Consider the following 27,422-nt stretch of genomic DNA (forward strand, 5'->3'; position numbering starts at 1 on the left):
GTGGTTTTACTGGGCGCCCAGTTGGCCATTTGTAATTATATGTGTTCCACTTAGCAAGCACAACTTCGAGTTAACTCAGTAATACAGACACGGTGTCTCTCTATAACTTGTTTAACAAACAATTATAGCCGGCAGTCGTAATTTATGGGAGTACTTTATGTTTCTTAAAATCCTCTTAAGAAACTTTAAGTTACTAACTTGTTTTATAACATTACTATAAATTACTTTTACGGAAAGACTATAAAAATATTTTTTCCTGGTTTTCTAAAGGGATTTAAGCAGCTCTTTTTCCTAATTACTTTAAGATATAAATCCTCCCAAAACTGTATCTTTAATTAAAAAATTTCCACATGTATTTTAAAACCAGTAAGGCATTGTGAAACTTTATTGATCAAAGAACTGTGTAAGAACACCTGGATCTTTTCATTCAAGAAGACACACATTCTGAAATAAGTATAATTGGAATTAATACATATCTTCAAGATCATTTTAAAGGCAAAACTTACTATCTGAAGCAGTCCAGCCAATGTGGACATTGTTCTTGATGTTCTCGGCCTCTAACCAAACGCGCAGTGGCTCAAAGTATTCGGCAATGGCTTTTCCGGTCATGGTGCGTTCTCCATTGAAGGCTTCCAGTGCATCGGGCCAGGGCTTCGAGGCGCCCAAGGATAGCATATTGCTAAAAGTATTAGGAAAAGTATTAAGATATACATGCTACTAATATTTATTTATATTTTAAACTTACTGGAAAGCAGCACCAGCGGCAGCACTGCCATAGATATCACAATTATCCAGAGGCAACTCAGCATTGTTGGCATCATACTGACCAGCCTTAATGCAAGCGGACTTGTAGAACTGGAACTGGATGATGAAGGAGACCAGGTATCTGAAAAATAAAAAAAATAAGCATTTATAAAATGTAACTAAATAAACTCAAGTTAATGGTTACTTACCTCAGGTACTCCACATCCGCGGAAATGTGATATTTAGCCGGGGCATCAAAGTCCTTTTCGCTTCGCACAACTGGTGGCTCGATTCCGGAGTACTCCTCCCTCAGCTTCCAGAAGGCGCAGTTCCAGTTGGCCTTCTCCACTTCACCGCGGAACAGAGCCCAGCGGTACTTGTCCATGGTGAAGGCAAAAGGCAGGAACACAATCTTATCCAGAGCGGTCAAGAACAGCTGGTTAATGCGGGCCTCGTCATCCTGAACATAATCCTTCAGCAGACCGATCTTCTGCAGATGCTTGGGAGTGGAAACGGAGAGGGAAAGGACATCGCCGACGGCCTCATGGAAACCGGGATTGGCACCAGCGCGATAGACGAACGGCAGGTGCTGATACTGAAGGAAATACTGAATGTGACCCAGTTCATGGTGGACGGTGAAGAGCTGATCCTGGGTAACCCGAGTGCACTGCTTGATGCGCACATCGTCAGTCAGATAAAAGTCCCAGGCACTCGCATGGCAAACCAGATCCCGACCATCAGTGGGCTTCTCAATAATCGACTTGTCCCAGAACTCCCTAAAAAGGTTTACTTAGTTATTAAAGATATTAAGTAAAGATTTTAATATAAACTTACTGTGGCAGCTTAGTGAGGTTCATGGAGGTGAAGAAGTCATCTCCCATTTGGAACATTTTCAGAGCAGTAATACCCTGCTTCTCCATCTCTTCGCTCACATCAACCACCGGCTTTTCGGGGAAGGGGGATACAATGTCAGCAATCTCGGACCACTGCTGGGCCCACATGTTACCCAAAAGGTGCATGGGAATGGGTCCAGTTTCGGAAACCACGGAATCTCCATAATACTTGCGAAGACGGTATCGCACATAGCCGTGGATCTGCTGATAAAGAGGACGGATCTCGGCGAAAATGTCCTCCAATTGCTGCTCGAAGGTCGCATCCTCGTACTCATCCAGCCAAGCTTCGGCGCCAGAGGTGAAATCTGAAAAGGAAAAGTAAATATAATTTGTTAATAGGCGTTTGTAAGGCGCAATACATTAAAAAGGTTCATTATCGTAACGTTTTGTAAAAAATTGCACTGCCATTAAGTCTTATTAATTTTAACATTTTGTTTTTTTATTGTTTTATTTATTATGTTATTAAAAGATAAAATACTGCACTGTAATTATATCTGTTGTGAGTAAAATATTACAGGAAATAACTGTAATTTAAAACAAGGGTATAAAAAACCTTTGAGAAAGTAAATGCTACAACTATTTGCATTCATTATTTCTAAGGCAATTATTTTCTGTAAGCAAATGCAACTTTGTAGTTTTCAAGCATTTTATCTTCTTGATTTAAAACAAGCAATACATAAACTTCGTAACCGCAATCGCTGTTATATATTGGCAAGAAAAACAGATATATATCCACTTACTATTCAGTTTGGCCGCCTTGGTGTTGAGCTCCACGTACCGCTCGAATTGGGATCGCACGGCGGTTCCGGCCTTGTCGTAGAATTCGCGCCAGTAGTAGGCGAGCTCCTCATGGTCGCGACTCTTGCTGATGACCTCCTCGATCTCCGGTTCTAGGGCCAAATCGCACTTGGTGCTATCCTTGTAGTCGCAGACCTTCACCTTGGCGAAATTCGATTCCATGGCAGAGACTGTCTCCAGAAACTCCGCGTAATCGGCTTCTGGGAGAGCGGCATATCCCAGTTTGGTCAGAAATTTGAACTGACGCTTGATATCCTCCGACTGGAAGCTGCGCCACTGGAACTTTGCGGTGTCACTGGCCACCTCCTTCATGAACTTGGCCAACTCCGCGGAGATCTCGTTCTTTTTCTTCTCGTTCTCATCGGTGATGTTTGAGCCATAAGCCCAGCCAGCCTCGATTTCGACATTGGTCCTCTTGGCCAGCTCCTTGTTCAGATTCTCCAAGTACTCCTTGGCCTGAATCTCCTCCTTAACCAAAGCTTGCGACAGCTAAAAAAAAAACCATAAGGCGTTACAGTGGATTCTAAGATCCATTAGATCAATTTTTTAACTCACCGCAAAAGTAGCCAGCAGGGCTACCAGTAACAGTCTCATTTTGTGATCAACTTTCTCGCCTGGGAATTATAGAAAGCATTTTGAATTTTGATTAGAATCGTTCCAATTCTACGACAGTTTGTTACGCCAATTCGATGACGTATCTGATTTATCAGTTTGTCGCAGCGAAGTCTCCTGCGCAATTGATTAATATGTCTCATTTTCGGATGACTCTGGGGTCAGATCGGCACGATATATACTATATACCTCAAGTAAGCGTGTAGATTCGTTATGGATCGCAAGAAAGTACTTGTGTTGAACAAGTCTGCCAATAGATGATAAGATATTCCCTTTGATTTCTACTCGTAATCATACCAATTAAAAAGTGAACTAGCTTATCGATAAAGGTTTTTTAAAGTCATGGGTACTACTTTAATACAGTTCAATCTATTTTTTTCTTTTTACAGGTATAATCTTAAAGGCAACCTTATCAAACATCAGAGAAAGGCCTAAACAAACTATACACAGATGCGTATCAAGATCATAAATATAACCGATTAGGTCGACTAACCACCGTAAAAGTGTGTGAGATATTGAAGAATTTATGACCATGTCCACCGAAATGACGGCGGCAAATATTAAGGATCCAAGCATTGCATGATCCAGATAAGATTATCAAGGGATTATAGTGACTGGTGGAACGGGACCTTTAATATTTTGCGGAACAGTTCACAAAGTAATTATATCACATCGTGCAAATAAATTGCAAGCTTCAATTACGATTCAAATTAAAGGCTACTTAAGGTTAAATTAAAATGCGCTAATTGCGATCGGGGGAACGACTTGTATCAAGCTTTTCAAATTCGAAAGAGAAACTTACGTTGCGAGTATCTGCGATGTGTCTCCGTCGTTATTTCCCAACGGATCGAACGTGACCGGTCCGCAAGCGGTCTGAACTAAAACTGAGAACGCTTGGGTAAGATTGCGTGAGTTTTATAGCCAAGAGCAGCGAAGCAACCGAAGACTCAGCCGGCAAATTCCACTTGAAACAAATATTTCATAATATCAAATAAAATTTTAAATTCTAATAAATTACCCAATTATGAATTCTGCTGATACTAATGTAGTAATGTAATAAGAGGATTATTTCATTAACAAAGTAGGTATTGAATGTTGCATGTTTATGATCAGCAGAATTCTTATCCGAATAGAAAACATATAAACAAAATAAAAATTAAGTAACAAAATTTCCTACGGGAAATATATCTTACATTTTAAAAGAAAATAAAAATAAAAATAATTTGAACCAAGTAAAATTTTTAGTTTCCAAAGCGGTAATAGCATTTCAAGCTGACTTATAAAATTGTAAACGATTTATCTAATAATCGTTAGCCAAAATGAAATTCACAAAATTAAAGAATAATGTAGTGTAATTTTGTATTGAAAGTGTGAAAAGATTTATTTTAAAACTGAAAATTTACCATAAATTTTTTGTTGTGTGACACGGGACTATCTGTCCCTTGACGTGCCCAAAGCTAATCAAGTGACCAAACGACGTTGCCGAGAGAAATGTCCGATAAACGCGAGCATTATTTATTTTTAATGCGAGCTCGGCTTAGCCGCAGCTGAGGTTTCCAGACGTATTGGAGGTTCTCGGCCAGGTAGAAGGAAAGATAAGCCGACATCTGGAAGATCATTAATATGCTTGACACATTTCTTCACATTTGGCTTCATTGGCAAATATTGAAGGCGCTAAAAAAAACTGAGTTGACACAAAAGGGTGATAATTTTTAATATAAAAATAAACTAATGTGTAAAAATCTTCCTTTGGGTTACAGAAAAAACCATTATAAAACGGTGGCCAATGCTCTTTTCATTCTTTCATTCTTTTAGTTAGTTGGTTTTATTTATTTACTTATATATTTAGCGAAAATTCCCTTCTCTTAAAAACTGAAAAAAATACCCGGCCTCAAACAATCAAAACAAATGAGCTTTAGTTATTTTACTTGGCTCTAGTTTTTGGCAAATATGTTTTATTAAGCATTTTGCGGTTTATAGCCAAAGAAAATTATACCTTACCTTTAGCTTTGCTTATGCATTTTAAAAACGGCGGCGATTGTTAAATAATCGATATGTCGCATTCGATAGCTATCGATACTTACCAACACTGAATAGCTCATGATCATGCGATCAAAACATTATAACAAAACGGCTCGGTTTCAAATGCTCTTGCTTTTAAAATCGGTTTGCAAATCGACATAATGGAAATATATCTCCAGATATAAATATTATTAAACTAATCAATTCCACCATACATCGTGCGCGTTATTTTTCTCCCGCGCAGTCTGACCGTGCAAGCGCCATTTTGTTGTTCAACAAAGGAGGAGCAAAAACGTGAAATTTGCAGAACTACACACAACACAACAGCAACAGAATCGAATAAAAGGTAATGCAAATCGCCCAGGTAAACACTAATCCCCCGCCGTTGGATTCTACCTGAGGGAAGCGGGTAAAAGAAGTGCATAGTTATTTCGCAACTGCCGTTGCAGTATCGAAGATACCAGAGCATCGAGCAGAAGTAAAAGCAAAAGCGAAGTGCGTGTGTGTGTTTAATTGATTATTCAATAAAACGAAACTACGCCATAATACACTCTCGAAAAACAAGGCACACATGTGTTTGTGTGCGTCACCAGTTGAAACAAAAACAAAAACATAGACGTACAATAAAGTAACAATTTATTTGGAAAAACAATTCGTCAGCAAAAAATTTTGAGAATTCGAGAAACAGCTGGAGGAATCCGGGCATCGTCTAGTGGGTGTTTACTTTTTCCCCAACCGAGCAGAGTTGCCAGCTGTGCAAAAAGCAGCTGCTTCGTGGATACTTATCATTTTTGTAAACCGTGTGTTTTACGTTCATTTTCATCGCAGAACCTCTTGAAATGGAGGCGACACTCAGCTCTGGAGGATCGAATGCCTCCAGCGAGTGCGCCATGGATGGCGGAACGAATCGCTGTCGAGGCTTGGAGCCGAATAATGGCACCTGTACCCTCAGCCAGGAGGTAAAGGATCTCTACAGGTAAGAAAATAATTTTGTAAACGGCGCAGCGGTAGCTGTACTTGCAAGGAATCAGGGCTTAACATGCAATGATTCCTCCCTGTCACCTCTGCATCGTTTACAACCCACTCCATAGATTACCTTATCACATGCGTAAAATCCAAATAGGTCCCTCTACACCGCCTCCAAGCAACTGGATGATGCCAAGAAGAACGTCCAGACCGTGGGACAGCTATTCCAGCACGAAATCGAGGAGAAGCGCTCACTACTGGTTCAACTATGCAAGCAAATCATCTTCAAGGACTACCAATCGGTGGGCAAGAAAGTGCGCGAAGTGATGTGGCGTCGTGGCTACTACGAGTTTATCGCCTTCGTCAAGAAGAGCTGGCACAAACAGGGCCAGGATGCGGCCACCGCCCAGGAGAACATGCAGAAGCTAGAGCGATTTCTCTGCGCCGGAATATTCAACTACAAGCGATTGTCGGCCCGCATGGAAGAAATTTACGACCTGGATCTCAAGTATTTAATTGATTTTTCCATCATCAGCGATGGCTACATAAGCGACATGATCGGCGACTCCATGGAGGTGTCGCATTCGGGAACTCACGCGGTCGACAAGAGTCTGGAGGCGGTGTCCTTTGCTTTAGACACCATACACTCCTCGCTCCTCAGCCTGGGCGATCTGCATCGCTACTTTCTCGACTTTCGCATCGATAGCAAGCTGAGCATCAGCAAGGAACAGGTGGCCAAATACTATTTGGAGGCCTTTAAGCTGAATCCGGCCATTGGAATGGCCCAAAATCAGTTGGGCACTCTATACTACGGCCAGAACCACGATTTGGATTCTACTTACCACTATCTGTACTCCCTCGTGTGCATCATACCCTTCGAACTGAGCGAAAATAACTTGAATAAGCTCTTCGGGAAGCACACTGAATACCTGGAGCAAATGGATCCCGAGAAGCTAGACTTTAGCATTGAGGACTTCTTCGCCAGGTTCTATCTCATTGTGGATATTTTCTTCTTCGACAAGGAGGTGCCGGATTTTAATGCTCTGTGCCACTGCGTCCTCATTGATCTGCGCAAGATCCTCTGCTCTCAGCAGCTGCGCGTTCCGGAACCCAGCATCTTCAAGATTGTGTCCATCCTGTTCTTCTGCCTATCGAAGTTAAAGATGATAAACTCACCGAAAGTCTACTCGCTGCATGCCTTTTTGGTGGCGGCCTGCTCGGATCTTATGGACGCCTGCATCGTCAGCATCGAGCAGACGATCTTGGCCCGCGCTCAGGACAACGAACGCTTCCAGGCGGAGTATGAGCAGCGTTTCCAGGAGTTTGACACCGTTGTTCGCAAATCCCGGAATGAGTATAAGAATTGGCTGGCAGCCGTAGGCGAGTGTGAACGCAAGGACAAGAAGATGATGCCAAGACCTCATTCTCTAAAGGAATTCAGCTCCGACTCGCGCGATAGTCAGCACTCTGGCGAGGAAGCGAAGACCCAGGAGGCACCAGATGGCGATAAAATCGGTGAGGCCGTTTCTACGCGCTCCAGCGACGAAGCCAAGGAGTCGGATCTTAAGACCCCGCTCTCCTGCAAAAGCAAGCGACGTGGAATGCGTCTGCGTCGCCGTCGTCGCAAGATTGCCCAGTCGGACGACAGTTCCTGCTACGACAGCGAGAGTGAACTGGACACCGACTTCTACAGCGATGAGGAGGACTACACCGATCTGAGCTCTAATTTCGACACCGATTTCAGTGACATCGATGCCGCTGATCCTGGCGAGCCTTGCGGTGAAGAGCACTATGAAGCAGGTTAGTCATTAAATGAATTTTTTCTTTATATATGTTAACTAACATTGAAATATATTTCTTTCATCAGCTTCTTACAACAAGAAAGATCGCAAATCTGGCGGCTGTGGAGGAGGCGGCTTGGTCTACTCAGACAATGAAGATGTGGTTATTGAAGAGGAGAAACTCGTGTATCCCGAGGAAGTGGAGCGCAGATCCAACTCACAGGAGGTTGACTCTGAGGAACTGCTGCGTAGCTTTGAGGTGCTGCAGCTGAACTTTAAGAGCGCCGAGGAGGCCAAAACTAATCCGGTGGAGGGTGCCCAACCTGCCCCGCCACCGGTCAGCTTTTCAGAGCCACCCAAAAAGCTGGTGTACCGCAACAAATACACCAAAATCAATCCCAATATAATAATTGATTGTCTCCACAATGAGCCGACCATCAGAGCCCTGAAAATGCTCTTTGACTGGCTGCGTATCAATCCAGAGATCCTCATTGGCTGCTATCACTCCAATCCGGAGTTTGTGCACAAGATAATGAAGCTGCTCAACTATTGCAACATCGACGTCTTCACCAGGAAGGTTTACTTTGAGCGTGAGCTCCTGACCACCGCCAATGTCCGCGATTCCCTGGTCGAACTCTTTGATGTGCGGGCCAATGTTCCACTTACCGAGGACTTTGCCTTCAAGAATTTCGACATTTTCCAGAGCACTCAGATCACCCTGGACTGGGAGACCATTATCCGGGAGCGCGTTACTCCCCAGGAGGAGTCTATACTCCGTATTTTCAAAATGGTCGACTTTGGTTTTTTTATTTGCAAGCAAAAGAAGTTCAACTACAGGTTCTGCGTGAAAACACGCCGTTTCACCGAGACCCAGAAGAAGAAACAGCGCGAAGAGAAGAAGGGAGGTGGAAATCGCCGTCGTGAGCGCCGTACCGCTCCGAAAACGAACCGAACAAAGAGGAATGAAGGACGCACCCGTCGCTACTCGGACCGCAAGAACGGCATCGTCCGCAAGAGCTACACCAGCAACGAGGAGAAGGACACCGTGGAGGAGTGCCGGAAGGTGCCACGCAAGGGTTACCTAAGGAATCGTAATGCCGAGAAGGCTGCCGCGGTCATAGCTAGTGCCACCGGAACCTCTGTGGCCGGCGGCACGTCCGCCTCCACAACCACAAACAGCGTCATCGAGAAACTGAATGTGCAATCCAGTTCGGGGGCCGATGAGGAGCGCTCGGAGGCCAAGTCGAAGAAGTGCGAGCTGATGGGCAAACTGTGGCTACAGAACGAGGTCGAAACCCTGGAAGAGGAGCTGCGGGATAGTCCCCCGCATGTGGTTATGTCCCCATTTGTAGTCGTCGATTCAAAGGCATTGACCGAATACAATGGCATTGTCAAGTCGTTGGTGAGGACCAAGAAGTGCATTGTCCTCATCCCGAATGCAGGTGAGTGCGCCTATCGCAGGGTGGGTCGATTAGTTTGACACAAAATCAACGAAGCGAAAAGAAAAAAAATTCACAAACTCAGCAAAGTCATCTTAGAGAACCTTTATTCATTTATACAATTAAACGAACTGAAAAACAATGAAGTTTATGGCTCACAAATGAGTAGTGCAATTCGTTCTTTTCCAATTGTATCCACATAAATCGAATCACCTTAACCTACACCCAAGGAGAAAGACCCCAAAATAATCGATTATCTTTTTCCACTTAGTGCTCAATGAGTTGGATGACTTGAAGAAACGCAGCGAGAATGTTCGCCATGTCATCCGTTGGCTGGAGCAGGAGTTTAAACAGGGCAATAGGCATTTGCGTGCCCAGCGCGATAACGAAAGTCAGCCGCTTTCGCTACTAAAGATATCACGCAAGATGGGTGAGTTGGTTAAATTTTTATCGCAATACAAAGTGCTAACTAATAGTATTATTTGTGTGCTTTCCCGCACAGATCGTGACGCTTCGGTTTTTCTTCAGATTGCGCAGTTCTGCAATCATCTGGTGGCCAACCATGCCGATCCGCACGTAAGCGAACTGCAGAAGAGCGTGGTCACGTACTTGTCGGGCGATAATCTGCACGAGAAGAACCGCCAGCAGCAGAACTTCAGCTACACCGGCATCCTGGACTCGATACCCGTCCGCTATGCCCAGATCCAGAGCTTCTACGCCAAGTTCAAGGCCAACAAAAAATGAACGGGCCCAAGTGGAGCGGCAAAGGTAGCGGGCGCTAAGGCGGCAAAGGCAACTGCAGACCAGATGCAATGCAATCTAAAAGGGTGCGAGCGTGTTCTCTCTGTACAACCACAAATCGACACAAGCCGTGGACGACGGCAAAACCAAACCAGCAATCGCTGCTGCAGCCTCGGTTGTGGCCGTGTTTCCCCCGAAAAAAAGAAACTGAAAATGTTACCATCAGCGGGAGCATGATCCCCCCAAGAAACAGCCTATGCAGCAGCAGCATTGCGTGGAATTTGCTTGTTGTGTTTAGACCAAAACTAAAACAAAATACCAATCAAAATCGTTCACTTTCAACTCGATGGCTACAATGATGACGACTTCCCAGCTAGTGTTAAATGGACAAATGGCAAATGCAGAACATAAACAAAAATGATACGGAAAAAAAATCTACAAAAAAAAAAAAAAATGAAAAGAAACGAACAAATTTTCATGATAACAGCAGGCGAGGCCTGAGCGGTTAACGGACACGAGTTCTTCGTGAAGCAGCTGAGAGGAAGGAGAGCGCGGGATGGCGGCGATAGTCAGGATAGATCGACCATATAATCGGTTAAATCGCTTGATGTACCAATCCGTATTCAATACTGTGACCTCCCTGCGTCGAGTTTGGACCGCGGATCCAATGCCCCTCGATCTTTCCTGCAGTTGTGTTTCGTTCTCGGTTTGGCAGACGGAGTAAATTTAAATTTTTTACGCTTCTGACTAGGCAATCCGCGTGATCTTCTCTACAAAAACAAAATATATGGTATATGTATTACAACTTACATTTAAATGCAGTCTTAACTAAAGTCTCGCTTGTGGGACACACCATACAATTTCCCATAAAGAATGAAGAAAAAATGCCGCACATATGTAAACGAAATTCTACATCATTTTAAATGTTTCCAAAATTGAAAGCTTGTTAGATTTTGTTTGATTAATAAAGCGCCCGACCACAAACAAGTTGTTTTAATTCAAGTTGAAGAAAATACATTCCCAGACCTAATAACTGTATATAAAACACCAATATTTAAAAGTTTAATAGATTTTTATTGAAGGGTTTTTCTTTTGTTGTTTTTTTGTGATTTTTGTGTGCTACTTTTCCTTCCAATTAGATTGAGTTTGTCACGTTGTGTGGTTTGTAATTCGTACAAATAGCGTACACAATATAGGGGGGTGTATACATATAGTAATATTAATAGATTGATTTATAACTATTTTGTATAATAGTTTTGAAATACTTTCAATTTAATTTTTGTCTACTCAGATTTAATACCAACAGAATGTTCGGCAGTAAAATCTACGAAACGAATTCTCTTTGTTGGAATTTATATAGCAAAGAATTTTGTTGGTTTGTGAGTTTGGTTCAGCATAAGCAACGTTTTGGGCGTGTTCATTTGTTTTAACCGATTATCAAGCAATTTCAACTATTTATGTATATAAATATATATATGTTCGTGTATATTGTTTAGTATAAGTTTGTTTTTGGCTTTAATCTTAGATTCATTTCGTTTATACGTATATTTTGCATCAGCTTTTGTCTATTGTTAAAGGTGTATAAGTATGTTTGTTTTTTTTCGAGTTTTACGTAAAGTCTTTTTGCAATCTGCTGATGTTATCGAGAGTTACAAGATAATATTACTAAATAATTGTTTTGCAAACGATTTAAAAAACCTGCACAAGATAAAAACAATAATAATAGTAATACGTAATACGAAAATAATAAATTATACACTTGAGATTACAACAAGGCTGTACAGGTTTTTTGTTGGCTTAGAAACTAAACAAACTAAAAAAAAACATAAATAAAACTTGTGAATTTCCATTCAACGTTTGCCAAATAAAAATAGTAATATATATAAAACATTTGCACAACATTCCTAAAAACCTAAATACTAATCGCTATACAAACTTTTTCCGATCGAATTTAAACTAATTCCGTTACGAACAACAAAATCTAATCAATTGTACAATTGCTACCAAAAATTCACGTTTATCTTAATACAAATTTTAACTAATTCAGATCACACCCGACACGGATTTCTCGTAGGGCGTGCCCAGCGTGTCGCGTCTCCTGGGCAAAGTGCCGCTGGCGGTCAAAGGAGCTGCCTCCGGACAACCCAGTCCTTCGAGTAGCTCCACCAGCGCCGTCGTATCCTCGACATTGTATTGGGGAGCAGGAATGCCACCGTTTGTGGGTGGGGCGGGTGCCGGAATCGTGGTGCCCGCTTGCGCAGCCGCTGCTGCCTTGATCGATTTGGCGGTGGCCAAAGATTGAGCCGCTCGAGCGTAGGCCAAACAAGTGCGACCCTCGTGGTCCGTGTGCTTGATATTGGCGCCGTTCTGGAAAGAGTAAGGAATATATTAATTTACTTTCCAATTACTAATTGTTTTTAGTAAACTTACCCATATCAGTAGCTGTGCGATGGCCAGATTGCCTATGGCGCAGGCCAGCAACAGTGGAGTGCGCACATCCCTGGCACTCACGTTCGCATTGGTCACCTCCGACGGACAATTGGCCAAGATCGAAACTATCGACTTGATGTCCGCCCTGATCACAGCCTCAATTAGCTGCTGACCCGGACTCGGGCTGGGATGCGCTGAGGAACCACTGCTCAGTGGCGTCAGGAACTCCTTGCCCTCGTACTTGCTGCGCACCCATCGCTCCTTCTCCTCCCGACTGGCCTGTGAATTGGGCTTCACCCGTTGCCTTGTGTTCGATTCCCAAACGGAGTTGGCCAGACTGTTGCCAATGGCCAGCATCACACTGAGATGCGGCGATCTAATACGGCAATAAAGAATATGTTTATTAAGATTTGAAGGAGGATATAGTTACAATAAACTTACGGCCAGTCATCCAGACCCAAAGAGCGAACCTTGGATATATGCGAGCCCAGATTGCGATGCACTCCGGAGCACTCGATGCACATAAGTACGCCCAAGTTCAAACTGGCCCATTCAGGATCTGGAAAAAGGAATAAATAAGTACATTAGTAAAATACAAAGAAATTCTCAATTTTACGAAAGAACATTTTAGATAAGGCATCCTCTACTGAATAAATGATTTTTATAGAGTGCCATTAAACTCACTTGGCGCTCCACAGTCGACGCAGAACCCATTTCCGGGGACTCGCTGCCGAATGGCCAACATGGCGGCCAGATCCGTGCTGGTGGCCTGCTTGGTCTTGCTGCTCTCGATGCTCTGCAGGCTCTTGAAGATCTCCTGCTCGACGGCCGCCACCCACTCGTCGCGCTCCTCCGAATTGGCGGCCTCGAAGTGCCACTGCTTGGAGTCCAGCGAAACGATGTAGAACTCGTAGCCATCGTTGTCGTCCGCCTCGTTGGCCTTCACACTGCTGCTCTTCATGCGGCGATGTCGCTTCTTTACGTTCGGCGTCTGGGCCTCCAACTTATTGGCCGTGTTGACCGCCTCTCCGACGGTGAAAGTCTGTGAGTTTGAATTGGACATGGCTATGCCCTCGTCCCCGCTCGTCTGCTGTGAGCTGTTCGACTTCAGCGGCTCCCCGCCACCGCCAGCCACTCCGGATCCGGCTCCCAGAAGGGATAGCTTCTCGCTCAGCTTGCGCTGATTGTCCTTGGCAAGTGTGAGGCATCCAATACCATCGCTTAGTGCATTCTGCGCCCGCTGGCCATTGGCCATCAGGGAACTGGTCAGCGCGCTGTTCGTGATAATGCTCTTGGAGCCACGAGGCTTCTGTCCCGGCACCTTAACGGTGACGTACTGCAGCGGTATCTCCTTGCCGTGCACATCCTCCATGTAGTCGTGCAGCGAAGGATGATAGGTGAGCCGTCCATCGTCGCACAGCGTCACGTACTTCTTCTTCCACTCCTTGTTCAGGGATTTGCTGGATCGCTTGTACAGGTAACCCTGTTTGATGGGAATGGAGCGTCCACTGCCCAGCTCGCTGCTCTTTGCCTCCTTCTCCTTGTCCGCTTTCTTCGAGGAGGAGGGATTGAACAGGTTCGAACGCCGCCGGCTCTTTCGGCTCGTCGTGGGCGTTGAGGTGGGCGTGGGCAGCTCCTTTCCCGGCGGTGGCGCCAGATCCCGCGGATCTCTCAGTTGCACCTGAGAGCAATCGCCCTGCAGCGAATTCGCAGCTCCGGGATTGTATTTGGTGATGTTGTTGTTCTCGTTGGTGGTGGAACTGCTGGTCGCTTGCAGGGACCACAGTTTCTGCTCCGCCTGCGCGAAATCCGCACTCATCCTCAGTGGCAACTGCTGCTGGCCACGTTGTCCATTGGTGGGTGCCTGAAAGGTAGCCAATCCCATGCGGTTGCCCTGCGGTGTCGTCGGTCTCGCCGGTTGCACTTGAGGTGGCAGAGGCAGGCGCTGCGACAGGATCTTTTGACAGGCTGTAAGGTAAGGTAAGGAGTTTTGTTAGGAAATTTGTGATTTTATTGAACAAGTTTTTAAACTCACCATCCTGAAAGACACGCTCCACATTTAGGCCATAGGTGGCACAGGTCTCGTAGTAGGAGCAACGCTTCAAATCGCTGGCCAACTTCCTGGCACGGGTGTCGTCAATCACGCGAGGATTGCGCTCACTAATGGCATCTGTTAAAAGAATGGAATTATTATAATATAATTTGAAATATCAAAAAAATCAAGAACCTTGAAAACCTTTCTTTGAGTGTTAATTTTTTATGCAATATAAAGTTTGTTGACTCACCTTGCGTCCCCACCAATATCATGGGTATCTCCTGGCCATTTCGAAAGTGCGCCATTTTAGTATAGTAGTTATAGACGGTATTAAAGCTGCCCTCGTTCTCCAAACTAAAGACGAAGATTACCGCATCCACCCAGCCAGCGAACTGTAAGGAAAGACGAAAAAGCATTTTGTGAGACCGATGGAAAAAGGGTTTGGGAAAGTAGAAGCTAAAAAAACTGAAAACAAAGAGAGTCCTGCGAAAACATAGCGCGCTTTGGGACGCGTCGAGTCCTTGACTTTGCGAGGGATTCCGGGGAGGAACGACTTGGATTTGGTATTGGACGATGTGGGATGGGGAGTAAACAAAATGCGGCGTCTGGCGGAAGCGCACAAAACAATGGACCTATATGTATATGTATATATAGCAGATCCTTGTGAGGAGTTTGAGCCTGAGTTGTTGTTTTTTCTCCATTTTTTTTTCAGCTGGGCCGAAGGACTCAACACACACACTTGAGAAAGTCGCTAATGAAGCACTTGAAGACTTCTTTCTACTCCGCTCGCCAGGCAGGCGTGTGTTAAACTTTTTAATGATTTTTGTATGCCCAACACACACACAAGCAAACACACACGCACACACAGTTTGGCAGGATAATGAACTTTTATGTGGCATGTAAACAGGCTTTGCCGTTTCTGCGCAGGATTCCCATTGAAGGCGACGCCAGGAAATGGAGTTTTCCAGTTAATATTGATTGACTGTCCTTCGGTTCGAATCAATTAATAATGCATCGCAGGCATTTTACCTGGACAGAATAGCTGAATTATTTATGTAACTCGCTCATGGAGTCGCTGGGTCGTTCGAGTTTATCCTGTGTGACAGGAGCAGAAATCCGGCGATGGAAAAAAAGCCGCCCGCACGCGACGCCAGTCGACAAACAACTGGCTGCTAGAATGTCCTGGCAACGAGGACACTCGTCGTCTGTGTTTTGTTGCTGTGTGCATTGTGTTGTGTGCCTGTGTGTGTGTGGTGGGTGGTTGGGATATCCTTCCTCTCCCCGCATTCCCCAATGCTTCTGGCGCCGCCATCATTGCCACTTTTTATGATTTGTTGTGAAAATGTATGCAGAGGAAACAGGAAAGCAAAAACGAAGCACCAGCGCAAAGGGGGTCGCAAAAAAGTTGCACCAAACGGCGACGACAGGCTCGAGCTCACACAGATACTCGATTCGGGGATGTTTATGTGTGTGGGAGCGGGGTCCTTAATGCACATATGTATGCTGATGATGAAGAAAAACAACTGCATACGAAAGTAGCAGGTCGCCAAAATAGTTTGGTTTGTAAGGAAAGAAACAGTTTCACCAAAAAAAAAAAATTTTGAATAACTTTTGCTTTTCAAGAGCAATCTCTTAGAAATATTTGATCGTTTCATTAATGCAAATATTAAAACTGAAGTTCAATAAAATATATGAACTTCCTCAATAACTCAAATTAATAAACCTATATTAAACCCCTTTTGCAAATTTTATATAAAATATTTATTCTCAACTAGTTATCTCGTATCTGTTCCTATTCAAAGTACCTCGAGTGTACACCCCCCATTCGTCGTTTTTAACAATAAGAAATCGACCATTTCTGGTCGTATGCAACATTGTTGTCGCTGTTTTCGCCGACGTCTCGTGACTCGTATATGGTAATGATATCCTTCGCTGGGGAAACCGAAAAAAGCAACTTCAAATGCGACAGAGTGGCGACGAGTAGACCATTGAATGACTGATTCCACCCAAAAGTTGGGTGACTGTTCTTCCTGCGAGGGTGGAACTTTGGGTTGTTGGGTAGGTTTTTGGGTGGGTTAGCGTTACAGTTACTCTTGACGTAACTTCTGCCGATTGCCGACACAAATGAGGGTTATTTTGCTGATGAAATATGGGTTTATTATGTCCCATAAAGATGTGACTGACACGAGAGTTAGCCGAAGAAAGTGGTATAAAATTAGTTGATTTTCTGAAATGGAAAGAATCACAAATGAAGCAAAAGTGGGAGGTCGATTGGAGTGTGTGCGCTGAAGTGAAAGGGCTGATTGACAGTTTGACATGGAGCGAATTCAATGGTTATGCAATATGCATTGGGAGAAAGTTGCATTACAGTGCGGTGAAGCGAGAAAAATTGTTAATTAAATGTGTCAATCTCAAGCTTTTATCAAAATAATGAAAAAAACTTGTTTAATTAAAACTGTTAAACGAAAAAATAACTTTATTTGCATAATATTTCAAATAAATATTTTAAAGTCATTTAAAACTGTTTCCTTACAATCCAGTTACTCTAAAACCTCGCCTCTCGAACTGTTTATAAAAAACTCTTCCCTTTTGAACCATTTTGAGTCTTAATCCTTTGTTATGTATCCCAGCGATAATTTAGGTCAATCATCTGCTTGACTTGCAAAAATTCTCCAAACTTATAATTAAACAGAACGGAAGTAGAAAATGCAATTTGAATAAGAATCGCTAACAACGGGAGATAGCAAATATTGAAAGACTGTCAGTCAGCGGGACTAGAGCAAGGATTATAGGGATATTATTGGGATTTCGAGGGTCGCGTGTCTGGCACATTTTTTTTTAAGCAACCCCCTAGCTACCGCCCAGCGACCCTCCCCCTTTCCCCTCGAGTCGTGTAAATAGAACCGCAAATAAAAAATGAGAGAGACTAGTGAAAAGCAAAAGCAGCTTAAAATTTATAATCCTCACTTTCACCCTTTAAGCCGCAGGCGCAGAAGGCCTCGCCAACTTGGGAAAATTTGGCAGGGGGAAGGGTATTAGCGAAATGCGAAATTGCAATTGCAAAAATGCAAATGCAAACAGTACATACAGTACGTAGAGCAATGAAATATCAAAGCCGAGCGCCGAACAAAAGCTCCTTGAGCCACAGAAGCCTCGGGGGAATCAATGAGTCAAGGCCCCGTGTTCAAATGTAAATAGCCCGTGGTTAAGTTGCCTTTAATTACGCAACCCAATCTCAGGAATTGCGAGTATACTCGTATTTGTATTCGTATTGACAAAAGACGAATTCAATTGCATTCGGTTCGGGGCCGGAGGAACTTTTGATTGCCCAACTGCAGCTGAGGGGTTGGCAATCTGCTGAGAGCTCGCTCGGCGGCATTGTGTTTTGTGTGTATTTTGCACTGGGCAAACTCAAGCCCTGCGGGCCAAGTTATTGGCTCTCGGCCAGGAGAGGATGATGGGATGATGGCGATGTGATGCTGCATCACGTACTGCCATAATGGCCAACAAAAACTGGACACGTTGAAATCGCTTATCTGGCAGTGCGACAAAGTCGCCTCTCGTCTGCCAAAGGTCGAAGTTCGATTGCGAGTGACTCATGACCGGGCCGAAAAAAAAGAAAAAACCCCCCCCAACTCCCTAAAGACCAGTCAAGGCAAAAGTTTAGCGCAATGGCAGAAAAAGTAAACTAAAGGCAAGTGGAGTGGCCAAAACTTGGATAATTGGTTGGAAGGAATATGTCTGAGAGAGCCGCAATGGGAAAGTTCTAGGCATTTCAATCAAATTATATTGATAAATAAAAACTAAGTGAGGGGGGCAACAACCCCCAGATGTTCGCCCAGTTGATCCCACGTTGACCTCAATTCAAATATTTACAAGATGATAAGGGAAAATTTATTTGTCTACGGCACGGCAAACTTTCCCGTCAAAGTGCTACCCCCAGCAATACATCATTTTCCCATACCCATGAATATTTCATGGATATAAAAAAACAAACCCCAAGGACTTACCTGCATTTCGGGAGCTCCACCCTCGTCGCGAATGAGCAGCAAGTAGCTCTGGCCGTCGATGAAGACCTCCTTTTTGAAGCGACCGCCCTCGGGAGACTCTTCCTGCATATAGGATCCTGTGAGATATCGATGAACCAGTGCCGACTTTCCCGAGTTCAGTGAACCCACGATTCCCAGCCTTAAATCGGGTACCGAGCGCGAAATCGTCCATTCCTGACTGTTCACAAACGAATCTGTAAGAAAACATCAAATTATCATTAGCCAAAGGGTTTCTGTTTCTAGTTGGGATGTAGAGCAGAGTAGAAAAAAAACAAAACAAGTTCCCGCAGCGTAATTAGCGATCTCAAAAAAGAACGAACCCGTTTCATTTTGACCTACATGTCGCGGCCAAAAGTTTCGAGCTCTCAGGAATACATCCTCCCATCATTATGCAAATGTATCCTTACCAAAGGATGCCCTAACTCACATAAATCATCCTTCGAGCGTATGTTTAGCCTGCTGGCCTGATTGACAGCACAAATGTTTGCCAGGAAGCCTTCTTTTCAATTTTTGGCAATTGTCTGTCTGATACAAAAAAAAAAAAACTTTTAAATTGTCAGTTTGCTCGAACACTTTTCTGATTTAAATTAGCTCATTGTCAAGTCGCAGTCACTCAATCAGACTTAAGGTATTCGAGGTTTCAGGGCTTCAAGGCTAGGAAATGGTCCATAAATGGGTAGCTAATTGAAATGCCCAAGGAACCCGATATCAAGGTGGACCAGCTGTTTGCGGCTGAGCTTTTTGCGGCTCCTTCGAAAGATCTCCGTCCTCTGCACATCACGCCCGATTTAAACTATCTGCTAAACCAAAAATGAAAACACCATTAAGGTGCCAACATAAATCTCTTCTGGAAGGAGCGAAGGGCCAAGCCCGAGCCATTAGATTTCCAAGTGCCCGCGATCAATTTCACTTCAGCAAAAGGGGATTTCGGCTGACCAGGCTACTTTACTCCTTTTATTCAAGGGAGAGAACTCGGGGTAGAAGGAGTGACAATGGCTGACCAGTTGAATGGTCGGGTTGCCCGGTGATGATTTACTGGATTGAAAGGCAGAGGGCTACGTGAAAATTGCTCTATTATGAGTTGTTAAGAGTTGCTTAAGTAAACAGTAAGGACTTTGCCTTTGGATTGAGAACGACAGGGACATGGCCAAAGAAACATATGCAGACATGGACATGGATATGGATCAGGATGTGTATGGCGTGTCTCAAGGGTTTGTCACAGGGCTGGGAACTTGTTTTCCTCAGCCGCTTGTTAATCGACTGAGCCGATGGACAGCGGACGACAAGACAAGTTCAACTGGTTTGCACTCTCTTGCTGACTCGCCTTGCTGACCAGAGCGCAAAATTACAAATTAAAACGAAATAAATATGCCTTTTGTTATATAATACTGGAAACACCGAAATAAATCCGGCCAAGAATTGTTGAGTCCAATTGAAAGCGATATGGCAGGGTAAAAATTAGCGCGGTTTTGCAATTTGCATGCCTTTTTTTCTTCCTTTTTTTTTTTTTTTTTTTTGAGTATAATGGAAATAGGTTTCGGATCAAAGATGGCGAACAGAGACTGGTTCTCGGTTCCCAATGCTCGAATTGTAACAAATTGTGGGCCAACACGATAGACAATCCCGCCTAATTAATGGCTCGTCATTAGCCTAAAGCGCTTAGAGTTACAAGCCAGTTACAAATGCGTCTTTAAGTTTGACTAATGATGTCAAATGTCTGACACACCGCTGGTCTGGGGTTAACTATCACCTGAGGGATTGGAATCGAGAATCGGGGATCGGGGATAGGGAATTTAAGATCCAGAGCGGGATGGCGATCGGCTTATGTGTGAAGTTCAAACCACCAGCCCAAGGGCAACCCTTTCTTTCTTTCCATTCTGTCTTGTAACTATCCCCTGGCTGCATCTTTATCTCTGCGGGATCGTAACTCAAACTCATGTCAAATGTCGCCATCGTTGTCAAAATTCCCGAAGTAATTACGTATGCAAACTAGCTGGAACCCAAAAGACATTCGATTTCCGTTTTTTTTCATTTCCATTTGCATTTCTTGTTCTAGGCCCAAATCAAATCAAGGGAGGTGAAAGTGTCCGTGTTTGTTGTTTGAAAGGGGTTTTTCCTCGGTTTGGATTTGTGTTTGGCCTTTACTTTTTACTCTTTGAGTTTTTGTTTGTTTGTGTTTATATACTTTGGCCATTGAGGCGATAAGAAGGCTCGGGACTTACAGCTCTTGATGTGGGTTAAGCATTTTAATTAGCGAACAATATGAAATATTCATTTTCCCCTTCTTGTCCTTCAATCCAACTCTCCTTGGAAACGTGTTTTCCTTACACAGCCAGGTGACCTTATGACCCAAAACTTCAAGATATAGATGGCTTAGTTTTATGACTGACAGCAGCTGTAACCGAACTGAAAAACCAGGCTGAGTTTTATCACCCAGAAGCGTGCCGGGCATCCAAGAATGACGTATACCTTAATTCTATTTGTCCAGGAGGCGCCAAGGATTATCGCAGGAATTGTCGTAAAATGTTTATAACCGTTTAGTTGTTTACGGTAGCCACAACAAGAAGCAGTTAGAACTGTCATCGCATTTTACGACTATCCTTTCGCTCAAATACAGCTGAGAGATCCCATTAAATGGCTGGCCAACCCATAAAACCACAAACACAAAATTGATAAATACATCAAATATAAATATAAAAAAAACCTTAAAACTGAATAAACAGCTTTGGCTAAACCAGCTGCAACATTTTAGCCTTGAGTACGGTTTAAATTCCCGCTAATTAGATGCCACAAATGGCAAACAATTCGTGCCACGAATGTTTTGATACTTTGGTCGTGCCCAAAAATGGTCAGATAATGAGATTTTAATAAGCCATAACCATAATAAAGGAATATTTTCCCCATTCGCTTCGCCTTTCAGGGAAATATGAATGGCGATAGAGCAGTTCGATCTTATGGGATAAATCACATGGATACGAGTTGCATATTTGCATTGGCCCACGAAAAACCTACGAAAATATTTAGGTAGGCTGACCGTGTCGACAGTGTCCAGTTCAAAAGATCTGGCGAACAACAGGCCATAAATCTCAGGATCCCCTCTATCCATCTCCCTTCGATTCCCTTCTTTTTCCTTCCCTGTCCTTAGATGATCTCGGTGTTGGCGTTTCCATAGTCGAAAGACGTCCGGAGTTACTGCACATCTGCTCCAAAACCAGATTTACTTTCTTTTTGTCCCGCTCGCCGTTTGTATTTGCCCAGAGATCGGTGAAAGAAGATCACGGCGACTGGTGGCAAAGTCGCTAGCAACCAGCAAAAAAAAAAAAGTAGCCTACACAGGGAATGGTTTTCTTTTCCGATTCTTTTCTACCAGATCCTCTGCTTCTGACGACCCAACAAAGGCAAAGAAAATTAGCAAAGCCCACAAATGATTCGAGGCAAAAAGGGCGATCGCACAAACAAGATTACCAGTGAATCTGGCGAAGGAGGAGGAAGTTGCAGACAGGAAAAGGTAACTAAAATGGGGAATAAACAAAGTGAAAGGCGCCCTAAAGGTTAACAGAGAAAGAAATATAAAAAATACTAGAAAATTAAGCGAGTTGAAAGTACTGCATAAATCCCATAAATAAAGTAAATAAACTAAGAGATATTACTGTAACAACACATTTATGTATTTTTTAAAATATTTAGAAAACCTCAAAATATTTAAGTAACCAGTTATCACATCCCAAATTGCATTTATTAGCAATCATTTATGTTGGATTAAATGTTGTTTATTTACTTTTTAAAGCGCACCTAAGTCGAACTTCGGTAAACAAATTATTTAACACTCCCCGATTCCATTCTAGGCTCGAATAACGCAGCTAAACAGTCGCACTTACCAATTAATTACAAGTCAAAACAAACAAAACAATAAGGCGAACACCTGAGGGAGGGGAAACCCACTCGTCCAACTGTTGTCTTATTCGGAGAGGTCTCCTCCACTAGAAAAGTTCTGCACGAATGATTGTGACACTTCAAGGTTCGCCCTGGGGCATCATCATCATCATCAGCGTCACGCAATTCGAGAAAGATGGAATGGGTTTGGAGATGGGGTTGGGGATGTGAATGGGTGTGTACCTGAAACTGTATCCGTTAGATACATTCGCCCAGTGTCACGTGCAGCCGCATTCCGTATGAATATTGTAGCGGGTGGCGTCGTCGAAACAACATGACTTCATCGGCCAGAAATCCATCGCAAAAACAATTCAAATTGACACAGAAATTCACGCATCATTAGCGAATAGCGCGAACATCCAAACAAACAGAAGAGCAGATGGCGGAACTCTCGTTGGATCTTCCCAAAAGCGAAACATGTGTTGGATTTTGATAAATTAGATTCAGGAGCAATTTCATTCAATTTGCTGTCCAAACACACAGTTGAAGATTAAAGCCTACACTCAAAAGACCACGCCCCGAGCCAAGGAAAGGGTTAAATGATTCCTTTTCCTTGAGTCTGCGATCCCTTAAGGATGCTCTGCTTAGGATGCTGTCATTGGCTGGGAGATTTATGCACTCAGGTAATAAAGCATCTTGATGAGTGTTCCTCTGTACTCCGTACTCCATTTTTACTCCTCAGTAAACTTGTTCTCATTTGCAGCCAAAAAAAAAAATATCTATAAGCATAGACGATTTCTTTGTTGGCGCTTTTTTATTTGGCTTTTTTATTTTTGGGTCGTTTATCAGTTTTGGGGCCGAATTGAATTTGTTTCTGTGTTGAAACTCATTTATCATGCGAGCACAGGAAGAGTAAATTGCAAAACACGCGGCAGTAAAATAATAAAGTATAACAGAAAGCAAATAAAGAGAAAATCACTTGGCTGTAAGCTATGATTTCTTATCGTTCAGAAATTAAGACCACATAATGGGGGAAGTGCCGAGTACAAAGTAGTGCCTTATCATTCTAAAAATATTGGTAAAACCAATTTCCTATATTACAAACTTAAGTTCTCTAATTGTTTCTGCACTGAAAGCAAGAGTAATTTAATTTAATTACTTTTTTAATGGAAAAATACTTTCAAAAGAAGTTGAAACATTTTTTTGTACTCCTTAAAGTAAAATGCAACTGCGTCATTACCTAAAAATGCGTTCTTACTCTTGAAATAATTCTTTTTAGTCGAAGTTCCTCCAATCTTATCAAAAGCCAATCTAATCTGTACCGTAAAGTTTTCATTTGAATTGGGTGAATCTTGTTTATGACATCAGAGCGGATATTTTAACCTTACTCAATAGGCTTAACTTAATAAGAATGGTGTCATGACGAATTTCAACCGACTTCTATTGAGAACTTAGGGAAATGTAAATTTCTTTTTTTCCCATCCCAAAACGATTAAGTGTCAAATTTATGACATGACTCCGTCCCAAGATCATCTTACAACGATCAGAGAAAACACGATATTTTTTTCTTAATTTTTCCCAAAAAAAAAAAGAACATTTTCCCGCCACCCTAAGAATGATTTTTTTTTCAATCAGAAACAGCGCAAAAAAAAGACACCCGGCTGAAGAATCTTTTCAGCTCGTGCGAGTCAATCAAAAGTCGAAAGAAAGCAAGTGAGAGAGCCCAAGGACTTGCAGGACATCAACTCCCGGTGGTGGCTTCTTTCACTTACTCAGTAGCTCACTGTACTCTATTAAATATGACATATTTATGAAGTGTCAGTCTCGAAGACAATGGACCTTCAAAAATCCAAGGAAGAAAGTCTGGAAAAAATGAAAGAAAAGTGCAATGGGAAATGGGATTTTTCCTGGGATTCCTGTTATTATTGTCAGCTGCTCTTTGGCTGATGGTCGGTCGTAAAATCAATATAGGATAAAATTCGAATCGTATTTGTGTTTAATATTTATGCGGTGAGATTGTCAATGATGAGCATTTGATTGTCCTTTCGCTTCTGAGGTTTTTCCTTTTGCGGTTGGGATTTGCCAAAAATACAAATATCGCTGCGAACTTCTGGAAGGAGATTTCCGTATGTCGTTTGTGTCCCATAAATTTCGATTTAATTAAATCGATTCGGAATGGTCAGGCGCCTCATTAGAGAATAGGCAGCTGGCCAATAATATTCCACGATAACACTACGATCTTCGACTACTGACCAACTGACCAGCTGACTTTTTCCTTTCTTTTACGGTTCTCTAGTCGCTCAGGCGCAACAAATTATTAAATTGCTTACTTTTACTTTTCCACGTTCTACACGAGCTATTTCCCTCCATCTCTCTCTACTTTTTTTTTTTGGCAACCTCCTTAGCGGTAGTTTGCTGTCGGCCAGTTACCTAGAAATCTCATCTCATCTGCCATTGTCCAGCAGCTCGTTTACATCTTTTCTTTCCAGAGCAAAAAAAAATTATGATGACCATTGTTCCCACACGAGGCTCCTCATCCATTACAATCTTATTTATGGGTGTTTTTCGGTGTACAAGAGAGTGGAGTGTGCGAGTGTCTTGGCCCAAAGTGTCAACTAAACAGGCATCGTGTGCGTTCGCATCTCTGGCCAAGATTTGTTGCATTTTGCCAGCATGTTCTTGGGTAACTGAATCAAATCACATTTTTCTTCTGCTTTGCATCATTTTGTATGTGCTGAAAAAGTTTTTTCCGTGGGTGCCTGAGATCTGAGTCTCCTTGTCCCACTGTTTTTTTCGCAGTTCAATGACTTGCTGGCCATTAGCTGGTGTCGGTGTTGTTTCTGCCCAGATACGACGGAAACTTACTGCTATCAGTCAAACGCCAATGCAATATTCCGCATGGGAAGGCTATTGAATTACACTCGACAGCAGGCGAAACTTATACGAAAACTTGCACATGTGCAAAAAAAACTTTTTAGCCATAACAAATTTTGCTACTTTCTACTGTCTAGAGTTGTAATATATTTCGGAGTAAATGATAATAAAATATAGGTATACAACCAATAATCCTAAGATACCCTTTAATATCTAATAATTTACAATTTTTTTTTAATAACCAGCTACGAATAATTTTATCTACAGCACCTTTTATTGTCATTACCCTTATTTGAAACCCTGAATTAAATCTTATACTTTATGGCTGTTATGATTGTGATCTTACGAGAAAACCCGCAGAAATCTCAAGAATAGTGTAGAGATAAGTTTCCAGCAGAAGCAGACAGATCATAACAACCCACAGGGCAACCGAAAATGCGAAAAAGATGAGGAAAACACCAAAAGAAAAAACCCGAACCGGTTATGTAAGATTCATGTAAGTTTCCGAGAAGAGAATCACTTGAGTGTGACTGAACTTTTGGCCAAGCCGAAAGGAAATCAATGCAATAACGAAGGGCACTCCCCAAAATGGGATGTTCAATGCTTAACTTAATGATCGGCGACAGACACATTCGAACCTTGGAATTGCCATTGTAAAAATTATGTTGGAATTTTATTATTATTTTTGTGTACGAGCAGAAGGGACCGAGCGCCCCATCGCCATCAACAATTTGGCGGTGTCAACGCCACATTAGAATTTCAATGGGCATTAAACCTTAGATTGAAGCGGAGCGGGAACAAAACCTAAATAAGAACTTCCGCTGTTGAATGCGTTTATGCCATATAGGAACAAAAAAAAAAAAAAACTAGTAAAGCGTAGGTCTGATGTGGCTTTTGGGATTTGTAGTGGAAAAACAAAGGGCCGGCAAAGCAAAACGAAAATGCAATCCCCTCTATGGTCAACCTGCTACTCAAAATTCAATTTTCGATCGTTCTGTTCAGATACACTTTGCATTCTGAATGGAGTTTGACCAATAAACCAAGCCGCCTTTCCATTCCCATCTGTATTTGGGGAGAAAACTCCACCGAGCCACCAGCGATTGACGCATTTTGGTGGTGGATAGATAGGTATTTTTGTTTTCCCAACAAGTGTCCCACTGTTCGAGGCGGAAGCGGCGTTTGAAAACGTGTCGGTTTCCAACTAATTTGCATATTTTTTCCAGCTATTTTCTCATTACAGGCAAATGCATTTAAATTTCCCCCGTTTTCCACTGGCATTTGACAGGTTGTCTTGAGACAGGGGTCTTCATATGATTTAATTGAAAATACGCAAATTTATTTCCGACCGTTGCTGTAAAAAGTGACGAAATAAATTTGAATAGTTTCTCGAGTTCTGCTGGGAATGTTTTGTTTTTCAACTTAGATTGGATTAGATGCATTTGGTCATGGTCGAAGGCATGTGTGTTGGTTTCATTTTCCCAGGCCAAGAATGATCAACAAATTAAATTGATATTTTGGAATTAGCCGGAGGAAAAGTGTAGGAGAAAGAGGAAGTGTTTTATGAAGTTCCACTTGAAATGATCTTGGCTCAGTGGGAGTTCTCTGGGAACTAAAAAGAAAAACATATAGCCAATGCAACTTACACTTTTTCTTGAAGAAAACCTACACTTACTAAATGTTTCTCTTTTTCCATCTGCCTCAACAAAAAACCGTGACTTGCTGAAGTATGAAATGCCTCAATTTTAAGCTATTAATAATATGATATTATCTTCCAAGATAGAGACGTCATAAACTAGATTCACATTAAAATTATCATATTTTTATGATTACTGCCGTAGATCATAAAATTTCATTAATTACACGTTAGCCTAGGTTTTCACTTTTCAAAGACAATGCGGAAAACGAAGAGGAAAGTGCGTAAGATAATTATAAGGCGTGTTGGACAGTTAAAAAGATACCGAATAAGAAAAGGTGCATTTTGAGCCGAGTTAAAAAAAGGCGCGTGCGTTGCGGTAGCAACAATAGAAGAAGAATGCTTCAAACCATTTAGAGACAAGACCATATAAAGATACATCCCAGTTTCTTGTTTGTCGGTGACCGTGAAGTGGAGAATGATTAATGGTCTGGCGACCATAGAGTAGAACCGATCGATGAACTCCCTCCGA

At 42.6% G+C, this 27,422-nt stretch overlaps 3 protein-coding genes across 5 annotated transcripts in view; 1 reads left to right on the forward strand and 2 right to left on the reverse strand.

Moving 5' to 3' along the window:
- Positions 1-353: 353 nt before the first annotated feature.
- LOC108098367 (angiotensin-converting enzyme) lies at positions 354-3,978 on the reverse strand. The gene is made up of 8 exons (XM_043208806.1): positions 3,850-3,978; positions 2,991-3,049; positions 2,378-2,924; positions 1,579-1,942; positions 954-1,520; positions 746-886; positions 507-679; positions 354-444 (listed from the first exon to the last, which is right to left on the reverse strand). The coding sequence occupies exons 2-8, from the start codon at positions 3,027-3,029 to the stop codon at positions 428-430; spliced, it is 1,848 nt and encodes a 615-aa protein (XP_043064741.1). The 5' UTR covers positions 3,030-3,049; positions 3,850-3,978; the 3' UTR covers positions 354-427.
- Positions 3,979-5,159: 1,181 nt separating this feature from the next.
- Positions 5,160-10,980, forward strand: LOC108098319 (protein SMG5). 2 transcript variants are annotated; one of them, XM_017201142.2, is made up of 6 exons: positions 5,160-5,415; positions 5,898-6,045; positions 6,193-7,835; positions 7,903-9,258; positions 9,527-9,685; positions 9,758-10,980. In XM_017201142.2, exons 2-6 carry the CDS (start codon positions 5,909-5,911, stop codon positions 9,997-9,999), a joined length of 3,537 nt encoding a protein of 1,178 aa, XP_017056631.1. In that variant the 5' UTR covers positions 5,160-5,415; positions 5,898-5,908; the 3' UTR covers positions 10,000-10,980. The 2 variants fall into 2 exon arrangements, with proteins under 2 accessions (XP_017056631.1, XP_017056632.1); XM_017201143.2 differs by lacking the exon at positions 5,160-5,415 and adding an exon at positions 5,489-5,781.
- A 69-nt stretch (positions 10,981-11,049) lies between these two features.
- The window catches only part of LOC108098320 (centaurin-gamma-1A), a 57,371-nt gene continuing 40,998 nt past the window's right edge, over positions 11,050-27,422 (reverse strand). For both annotated transcript variants that reach the window (XM_017201144.2, XM_017201145.2), the window contains exons 2-8: positions 18,472-18,704; positions 14,712-14,853; positions 14,462-14,596; positions 13,111-14,394; positions 12,868-12,985; positions 12,427-12,802; positions 11,050-12,363 (exon numbers count right to left, since the gene is read on the reverse strand). In XM_017201144.2, the coding sequence (XP_017056633.1) occupies positions 12,040-12,363; positions 12,427-12,802; positions 12,868-12,985; positions 13,111-14,394; positions 14,462-14,596; positions 14,712-14,853; positions 18,472-18,704 (2,612 nt within the window). In that variant the 3' untranslated portion in view covers positions 11,050-12,039. The remainder of the gene's footprint in view (positions 12,364-12,426; positions 12,803-12,867; positions 12,986-13,110; positions 14,395-14,461; positions 14,597-14,711; positions 14,854-18,471; positions 18,705-27,422) is intronic.

The sequence above is a fragment of the Drosophila ficusphila genome, unplaced genomic scaffold (genome assembly GCF_018152265.1).
Source record: "Drosophila ficusphila isolate 14025-0441.05 unplaced genomic scaffold, ASM1815226v1 contig_712, whole genome shotgun sequence".
Taxonomy (NCBI): Eukaryota; Metazoa; Arthropoda; class Insecta; order Diptera; family Drosophilidae; genus Drosophila; species Drosophila ficusphila.